The sequence below is a fragment of the Elaeis guineensis genome, chromosome 5, assembly GCF_000442705.2.
Source record: "Elaeis guineensis isolate ETL-2024a chromosome 5, EG11, whole genome shotgun sequence".
NCBI classification, from domain to species: domain Eukaryota; kingdom Viridiplantae; phylum Streptophyta; class Magnoliopsida; order Arecales; family Arecaceae; genus Elaeis; species Elaeis guineensis.
Genome location: NC_025997.2, coordinates 6,212,528 through 6,222,602, shown reverse-complemented (window position 1 = coordinate 6,222,602; position 10,075 = coordinate 6,212,528). Strand labels below are relative to the sequence as shown.

At 40.6% G+C, this 10,075-nt stretch overlaps 1 protein-coding gene across 1 annotated transcript; it reads right to left on the bottom strand.

The window, feature by feature from the left end:
• Nucleotides 1–2,942: 2,942 nt before the first annotated feature.
• On the bottom strand, nt 2,943–7,381 carry LOC140857897 (protein PMR5-like). The gene is made up of 5 exons (XM_073257272.1): nt 6,688–7,381; nt 6,400–6,571; nt 6,076–6,254; nt 5,721–5,879; nt 2,943–3,499 (listed from the first exon to the last, which is right to left on the bottom strand). The coding sequence occupies exons 1-5, from the start codon at nt 7,002–7,004 to the stop codon at nt 3,178–3,180; spliced, it is 1,149 nt and encodes a 382-aa protein (XP_073113373.1). The 5' UTR covers nt 7,005–7,381; the 3' UTR covers nt 2,943–3,177.
• Between the last annotated feature and the right edge of the window lie 2,694 nt (nt 7,382–10,075).

Sequence of the window (10,075 nt, the reverse complement as noted above, 5' to 3'; positions counted from 1 at the left end):
AGCACCATCCATTGAACAAGTTGTCAAAGTGCAATACGTTTGCCTTGAAGACATTGACCTCCTGGTATTTGAAATTGTACCATGCTCACAAATGACAGTCATTGTCCTCTCTGCAGTGAATCTCCGGCAAATATCAAGCTCTTTTCTCTCAGCTTTTCAAGCACAGTAGCAGAGAAGGGGTTGTATCTGACGGTGGATCATCTGATAAGAAATTTAAAAAAAATATTTATTTAAAAATAAGAATTTATTTTTATGCAGATTCTAGGATCAGAATTTTGTAGATTCTAGAATTAGAATTTCATGAGGATTCTAGTAATTTATTTTTATGTAGGCTTATATTAGGGTTTGGATTTGTCTATATAAACCTATGGTTATGTAATATTATTGAGCTTTGAAGATTCAAGATATCTAGTTACCCTCCTCTGCCTTTCTCCTCCTCTCTTCTCTTCCTCTTCCTCTCTCTCTCTTCCTCTCTCTCCTTTTCGCTTTTTGTCCTGTGTCAGTTGGTATCAAAGCACCCTATTCCCCTACTGCCTCCTGAGCCTATCTTGCGTCATGCGAAAGAAGGATTCACCTTCCATGCCTCATATATGCCACTTTTTTATCCTACCCACTTCCCATTCATCACAGATCTTCACTGATGACATCATCTTCAAGATAAACATCTTCTTTTTTTCTCTACCAAGAACAGTTGATATAAAAAATTACAAATTCTGTTTTATAGGGGCCTGAACTCAATAGGAGGTGCAGTTACCCGAACACATGCATCATTTTAGAACAAACTGTTATCTTAAAGATGGATATACCAGTGAGAACTTGGAGGCCCACGCTGAAGCTCACCCCGACCAATGTTACAACACTGATAACAATTTTAATGACGGAGAGCAGAAGATTCCATTATGGAACATAATTATTGTGTATAATTCCTTTGAGCAAATTATATAAAAGTGCACCTAAACTTCAAACTAGTTCTGGCAATCGGCATGCCCGAAGTAACTCAAAGTCATATAATTGCTATTATGGAAGACCCCTTATTTAAGAGATACATTATAGACAATGTTGCGGCCAATCGCCTCGTCGTCCGATCGTCGGGGAACGTGCACCTCCAAAAACGAGAAGTCCACACTGACCGGAGGCGGCTCCGGCGGGGACCTCCGACGGTCAAGTTAGAGAGGTGACCGGACAACAGTGAAATGAAGACAGAGAGCTCGATCGAGGGAGAGAAGGAGAGAGGAGCGAGCCTGTGGTTTTGGAGTCGAGAAGTGGGGGGAGCGGATCCCTTGCACTGTTGCCTTCCCCGATTTATATAGTGAAGCACGGTACGGCGCCGTCATTAATGGCGCAGACAAGTGAGGAATTGTCAACTCACTGTAGATTGTCAGAGTCGCCGTGAAAGTGTCATGTCGCCGTGGGGCTGTCAAATCACCATGGTTGACAATGCCCTCGGCGGGACAATGCCCTAGATGGCCATGCCGCATGCTGCTGTCAGAACTGACAAGGTCTGGCGGTTGTACGGCGATCAGAGGAGTCGACCGACCCTAGGTCGGTGGCCAGCTGAGTGGCGTCGGGCTCCTCCGTTGGTCAGCGAGTCTTACGCGAGTCGGCCATCAGACCTCCGGGTTCAGTCGGTCGGGAAGGGTATGCCCGACATATCCTCAGTCGGTGATGGGCCGTCAATTGGCCGGTGATGGCGCCCGTCGGTCGGTCCCTCCGGCCGTCAGTCGGTCGGTCGGTCCCTCCGACCGTAAGTCGGTCGGTCGGTTCCTCCGGCCATCGGTCGGTCGATCGGTCGGTGGGTATTCCCCAACAGGCAAGTTCTTTATGTGAATTTTTGAGCTTGTTTCAACTATGGCTGTTACCTGTTGGGACTTATATAACACAAAGCCAACATCCTCTATGAACAGAGCCTCTATGTGTTCATCTAGTATAAATTTTTGGCATGAGTGGTGGATGTGAAAGGAAATATTGATGGCTGAGATTTATTTTCCTTCAAATGACCACAGAACATGTACTAAACACCTTGTGTGCAGCAACGCTTTTTAGTATTATTACTAAAAACAATGGGAAGCATTTTTAAGGTTGATTTTAGTTTGAGACTCCGACCACAGAAGCCTTCAACATTATATATAGTAGTATTATGATGAAAATAAAGAATTTATGTGTTGGATATTTAAGCTTGGGATTTTTAGTGATAAAATATTGCTTGATATAAATTATAATAGCTAAATGATTTATTACAATGCCAACATAAGATAATGTGACACACACACACACACACACACACATATTGAGGGTAAGGGAGAGAGACCAACCCAGATATAATTATTCAAGTTCAAGTACTTGGGGGGTTAACAATTGGAATGAATCCAATTTTACTCGTTTGATTATGACTGTTCATAAAATAAAAATATTATATTTTAAATCAATATGAAGATTTGAATCTGTCATAACCACAACAATAACCATCTAACATTGTGCCTCCTGTCTGTAATCTGCTTAATAAATCTATATTCTTCAAAAATTTATATCTAAGAAAAGATCAATCATTTTAACTAAATAATGATACAAGTAGCACACAATAGTCCAACATATAGCAATCATTATAATGACATATTTTGACTCCATGATGACCCACGCTTACACAGGCAACAAGATTAAATCATAATGGGGTTTTAGTATTCTTAATTATTTTTTATTAGTCTTTTCCATCTCTTATTACTCTTTTAAGAAAAAGCAGGACATGCATCCACGTAAATAACTACATCTCTATTTGGAATTTGCCATTTCACCATGGGAGAAGCGCATCCCTTGCTTGAGGCAAGTCCTTACTCTGCAAAAGCAGAGATGAAAAAGAGGAGACTGGACCACGAATGAAAACTTAACATGACTCATTGCCTCAATAATCTAATTTGCCAAAAAAAAGAAAAAAAAAAACAATAATCTAATAACGGTACATGATATCCACTAATTCCACCATATAATTGTAGGGTGCGTATCTAAGCCAACCCAACATCAGCATTTCTTTTTTTTTTTCGTTTTTGTTTTTCTGAAAGGCCAACTTCAGCATTTCAGTTAATATTTAAAAAAAAAAAGAAAATATCGACGATAAGATTGTACAATTGGATGCGACAATGAAATCTGATTGCCTATGAAAAATAGGGAGGAGAAGCTTGGAGCTTAGAAGAAGAGAGCAGTATAGAATAGCCGGTTCCAAGTATCCGGGACGCCGGGGAGGCACCAATGGCTGCAGTCGGCGGAGCGGTCGGGGTTGGCTCTCTGCTCCGGGCTCAGATCGCCGCTGTAGATGGAGGGGTGGCCGTCTTTCCTGAGCTCCGAGAGGGTGGTGATGTCCAACAAGTAGGCAGGGCTTTGCATTGCCCTCAGCACGCCCTGCACCACCTGCATCTGGCTCGGGTACACACCCGAATAGTTGAACCCACTTACAGGAACCGTCTGGCCAAAGCAGTTCTTGGACGTTGGGTCGCCCCACTCGGTTGGGCTGTTCCCCACCACCACATGGCAAACACGACAAGAATCATGGCATGTCCCAAAAACTTGTCCTACCGATCTAATTGGTGATATCTTGTATGATAATTTTCTTGACACAAAGGCCTCCTTGCTTTGGTTTTAGGGTCTTGCATTGTATGATGGTGTGTGATGTGTTCATCAAGATGAGAATATAAGCAAGTACTAATATACCTTGAATCATGTGTGGGTATTATATGTGCATTTAAGAAAGGAATCACTACATCTTAGCTCCAAATGATATTGAGTTATGATAATTAGTAAAATGAAGCTACAAGCGTATAACCCAGAGAAATGAATAACATGCTACAAAGTAGTTTGTCAGCCTTGGCATGTTAGGTGTCAGTATGGTGATATCACCTGGTCAAGCTGGTATTCATGATGAAGGTAGTCTCTATATCCTTTATTTAGTTTACTTTCCTAAATGTCTCATAAGAATTAATTAATTGTCTTCAGGCAAGTATTTTAGGATATTTCTGCTTGCCTTCCTGAGGTTATGTGCAGCACGAAGTGTTATGTTGATTGTGATTTTGCACCACATGCACGCTGGAATGAATTCAAATCCTTTCATGTGTGTACTTGCAGGACTAGTTTGATCATCTAGTATCCTCCAAGATGGACGTGGGTCCTAGATCTATCAATCAATATATATATTTTTTTTTCTGAGGTCGAGGGGAGGCACCTAGCCACCTAGTATTTATTGAGAAATCAGATATTTACAGAATGAAAATAAAAAGATAATAAAAAAAAAATGAAATAGAAGCACAGAGGAGTGAAGGGGGTAAAGAAATTAAAAAAAAAAAAAAAAAAAAAAAATCCACCGTTAGCCACAGTCTAGTGGCTTACAATATTACAATCCAAAAATTGGTGGTCCAACAAGTTGTTTAATCATTTTACTAATAAGTTGTTTTGTTTGATGAGTTTTGCTTCTAAGCCTTATAAATATGATTCAATCAGCTATCGAAAATGGACTAAACAGAGGATTGAACTAGGGAGACCTATTCCATTCTCAAAAGCTCCTAAATTTTCGGTGGGTCCTTCACACTATCATTTTTTTATCAACATAAACAAAGATAAATTAAAAAAAACAGAAGTGAAAAGTACATAATATATTTATATTTATACTAAAACTGATCATGGCCAAACTTTGAGTTTAAATTCTATTCATCTTTGATCACACCGTACATACGTAAATTTGATATTTTTTAGATCCAAATCTGACTCATTTGTGCGTGTCGGTTCACGGTTAGATTGATCCATGGACTTAACAGTAAATCCGGTTCAACTAAAAATTTTATAAATTGGAGGTTAACCATTTCTAGCTGGATTTCTACGTGAAATAGGCCTCAACATGTTCCAAGCGGGAAGGATTTCTTACTCATGCCCACCCGACACCGGACCTTTTTAATTCGGATTCGCCTCCCACTAGAAGTCGAGAAGGGGCCATTAATCAGTGAACGATTCCGGCCTTCAATAATCCAAGGTAGGTTCCACGTCCTTGTGGCCGCCGAAATTGAAGAACACATTTATATCAACGGGACCTTTTGTGCAGGTTATCGAACGGACTACATCTACAAGGACAAACCGAGAGATGTCACGGCTTTGTTACTGGGGCTATTAAATTATCAATTGATGCAACGCTCGTCAAAATAGGATGCTATTTAATAATGAAATTAATACATCATACTCTCAATAGAATGAAAAAGGACGCAAAACTTTTAGTAGGCTTTGTGCTATCTGTATTATTCTTCCTTTCTTTAATGAATTTTCATTCAAAACAGAACAGAAAACCCACAGCAAAATCATTTATTAGATTTTATGGACTTTGGGGAAAATGACACATATATTTGATGAAAATTCCGTTAAACTCGTTTCAAATTTTTTTCTTAGAATTAAAATGTCAGCAGCGCCATTCATTGTGAATTGAAACAAGGGAATAATTTTTTGAGTGGTTAGAAGTTGGATAAGTTAGTCTGTAGAATTGTTAAATCTTTTGAGATGCGTGCCTACGAGAGATGCATATATAATGTGCGTTTCAAAGCGTTCTGGTGGATGTGGACCACACGTGATCAGTGAAGCTCATCTTCTTGCTTTGCCCTCAGAGCTATCCATTTGCGATCAGGATTGAATTAAATAGACGGCTATTCATGTGTATCTTGAGAGAGAGAGAGAGAGAGAGAGAGAGAGAGAGTTACTTGTAGTGGGTGGGAGAAATCGACTGGAAGAAGACCTTAGTTCTGGTTCTATCAATGTTAACATCCACCCAGTTAGCCCAAGTGCTCAGCCCTTTCTGAAAGGCAACTAAGCGGTCCATGTCCGCGCAGTAATTTCCTCCATCTCTCATATAATCCCACCTGCACCACCCATCATCAGTCCTAAAGTAATTATACCATTTTCTTTAAAGAAAAAAAAGGCTTAGAGTATTACATCCAAGGTGGTTTATCCTACACATAATAAACGGAAACCATCAAATAATATATGAGCATAACCCCAGATAGATGGAATAAGGAGTATGAAGTGATATTCGCAGCTATTGAAAAGAATACTCACCCTTGAAGAGAACCTTTGTGAGTCCACCAATGGCCAGAATTAAAACACAGGACATCAGCCCCTTTCCACGCATTGCCATTTGCCGATATGTCATCCAGCCTAAGGATCTGTTTCCCTTGGACCACGTCTATGTCCACAAGATAAGGAGCCCGGTAAAAAGAAACCGACACCCCATACTCCTATATTTCCCCCAAAACAAAACCACATGGTTCCCAAACATGATCAAATCTTAATCAAAAGTTATTTATAAACACAACAGTTTCAAAAATAGTAGAAAGTTATATAGCCATTGGAGTAACAGAATCTGCCATTCATCCATCATACCAAGAACTTGAAGGTGGAGAGAGGCTCTCCTCTTATCAATTGGGTCTGTGACAGTGGCACCGCTGCATGAAGCATGCAGATCAAAGATTCCCATTGGTTGCGGCCGAGCGAGTCGCCGACGAACATCACTGTCTTCCCCCTCATCCGCACCAAGAAATCAAGCCCATCAAACCTGCCATTTTTCGTGTAACAAATTTGCAAAAATTCTCACTTTAGCATTTGAATGGGCGTGGTAACTGAGAATTCAAACATTTAGAACGTAGACAAATGAACTATACATATGCAAACCTTGGGAGGTCACAGCCGGAGGGCTTCCATCGATACCGCAGGTAGTCGGTGTCAGGCCTCCCGTATAATTGGCAATTGAACTCGGCATCGATGATGGGGCAATCCAAGGACTGGTACAGTGGGTAGGAGTCATCCATGACCCAGCTCCCCATGAAGATATCGCAAACAGGCTGGTTGGCGACGAAGCCCGGCCGCCTACCATGAGGTCTTCTCAGGCTCACGACCACCATCGACGAGCCCACAAAGGCTTGAAGAGCAAGCAATCCTAGAAGGAAGATTGAAACCTTCCGTCCACCGGAGCTACCATCAAAGCCCATGAGGGAAGAACAGAAGGAGGTGGAGGGAGACAAAGGTTCTTTTCTTTCTACCGTTATCTATCGTTACAATCTTAATGAAAGGTTGTGGTGTAAAGTCGCATATAGAATTATACTTGGGAATTCTAGTGCGATGGTGTGCATGTGAGGATTAGCTGGAGAATTCACGTGAGTTTAAGTCAGGATTGTGGCCTCGTGTGAGGTGATAATGGAGTGCTTTTGTTTTTATTGGGTGGGTTTGTGTGGGGTTTTTAGTCGAATCTTCTTTGGGAGCCTGTGAAGTGAAGTTTGTGTTGATTCCTTGCTTTGTTAACGTACACCCGAAGGCGAAAGAGGGAGAGGGAGAGAAGAAGAAACAGGGGAGGAGGAAAGTATACAACGTTGGAGGGGAGAAAATATTCGTTGCAACGGTGATACCGTATTACCGTGATAATAAATTAATAAAAAATTAAAAATAAGTGAAATACATGAGGTTAATATGGGATATTATCCATGGGAATCGGTGTAATATGTGATAATCGGTGAAATATAAAATTTTTTATTAATTTATTATAAATTTAATATGATATTATTATTGTAATGAATATTTTTTTAGTTGGAGAAGGACGTGATGTTGAAGGAGATGAACATCAACCATTGTAATAAATTAATAAAAAATTAAGAATGAGTGAAATATGTGGAGTTAATATAAGATATTATTCATGAAAATCGATGTAATACATGTCAATCGATGAAATATAAAATTTTTTATTAATTTATTATAAATTTATTATAATATCATTGTTGCAATGAATATTTTTTCGTTGGAGGAGTTCGTAACGTTGTAGGGGATGGACGTCATCATTGTAATAAATTAATAAAAAATTAAGAATGAGTGAAATATGTGGGGTTAATATAAGATATTATTTATGAAAATCGATGTAATATATGTCAATCGATGAAATATAAAATTTTTTATTAATTTATTATAAATTTATTATAATACCATTGTTGCAACGAATATTTTTTCGTTGGAAGGGTTCGTAACGTTGACGGGGGGTGCGGGGGCAAGTTGACGTGGGGCACGGGTGGTCCTTCGTCCCTTCAAGGGTTTCAAGGCGTTAGACAAACGCTAGGTGCACGGGAGGCCGTGGGGACTGGGGACCGTAGAGAAAGAGGGCAAGCGAACACGTGAGAGCTTTGAACGGTGCCAGGCTGTACCGTGGCCTAGTGGAGCTTATCCTAGTATAGCCGTGGCGATGTTACAGGCAAGATGGCTACGTTGGAATTATCTTATCAAAGCTTTAAGATACAAATTGTTACAATGGTCATAGCGTTGAATGACGGATCAAAACCTGTATTAAGTTTATGGTGAAATTACCTTGAAATTACACTGAACTAACAACACAAACAGAGTTGAGGCTTGAAAGTAACTGTGAGAGTTTCAACTTTTGAACCCTTGATGGTACTCTAAAAGAGGTTAATATACGTAGCACGCATCGATTTCGCCTAAGGATCTGGGTATCTCACGCCTGCGGCCATTTTACAGGTTCAGATAGTATATTTTTGGCACCAAAGAATGATTGATTCTCCGACCTCAACTATCGGATCCTATTTCTTTAGGAGGATCTCGAAGGATTATTATGCGGCTTCATATCAGAAGGTGAACTTTCTTAAATCCACAGTCTACTTCAATCCGAAGATTAGGACTCAGCATAGGCAGACGATCTGTAGACTTCGGAATATTTCTGAGCAGGTTGGGACCCTTCGCTATCTTCGGATGCCTATTATAGTGTGGACAATGCGGAGGGCTGACTGCAAAGAGATGGAGGCCTCGATCAAATAGTGCCTCAAAGGTTGGCAGTCCAAAGTACTATCGATGATAGTCAGAATCATCTTAGTAAGATCGATTCTTAGTGCTATCTCTATTTATATATTATCTCATACCAACTTGCCGAGGTCTTCTCTCTCGGAGCTCGAGCATTAGAAAGTTTCTGTGGCAATCTCACAACAGAAGGAGAGGGGTGCATCTAGAGGTAGCAAAATATGATCCGATTCGTCAACTCGACTCATGTTCGACCTATCATAAATAGATTTGGATTTGAGCTAAATAGATTTGGATCATAAACAGATCAACCCATTAATCTATTTATTATTTGGATCGGATTCACATTTTATATATCTAATCTGCTTAACCCATTTAACTCAAATAAGTTTTGGGTTAGATCAGATTAGCTAGTATATATTTAAATGAATCACGCAATGGGCTAGTGGACCACTGGGCCTCCCATGTGGGGCGCAATGCACACTTATTTCCTAGTTCCTCCAGCTAGTGATCACGTCAAATCCCACTATGGATAACACGCCATGCTAGTCACTAGAAATCAGAGAATTGAAAAATATAACTCTTCGTATCCGTTGGAGTGGGAGAGTTTTTTTTTTTTGTTGCTCCAGTTTGTAAATTTCCTCGTGACAAAAAAACCCTAGTTACTTTTCTCGATCGGTTGATCGAGATTGTTTATCTGTCCAACAAGATTAGTCAGAACTAGCAGCGAAGGAGGTGATGGGTGGCAAGGGGTAGTGGTGGAGGGAGAAGAACTAACGAGCCACCCACGGCGGCGACAATCATCTCCCTCCCCCTCCCAAACTCAAAGAGCTCGAGGCTTTTCCCTCCAAGCTCCACAAGATCATGGAGTTCAAGAACCCTTCTTCCACCATGCCAGGTCTTGTATTTCACCAATTCTCAATTCCCCATCACGTGGCTAGGGTTTCTCTTCCCCTCCCTTTCCTTCTTCTTCGCGGCCGAGAGTTCGATGGAGGGGATTGTAGTGGAGTTCAGGATGGACGAGGATAAGGCAGTTGAGAGCTTTGATCAGGCGGAGCGGAAGGCAGCAAGAGCGTGGTGAGGGTAGAGACGCGGTCGGGTGGAGATGCGGCGAGGTGGTCGAATGGAGCAGGTTTTTAATTTTTTTTCTTTATTTTTTTAAACGGATCGTAGATGGGTCGGGTTTTATTTTTTTAACTGGATTATAAATGAATCGTAAACAGATCGGACTGGATAACCTATTTATTAAATAGGTCGGATTTGAATTTTA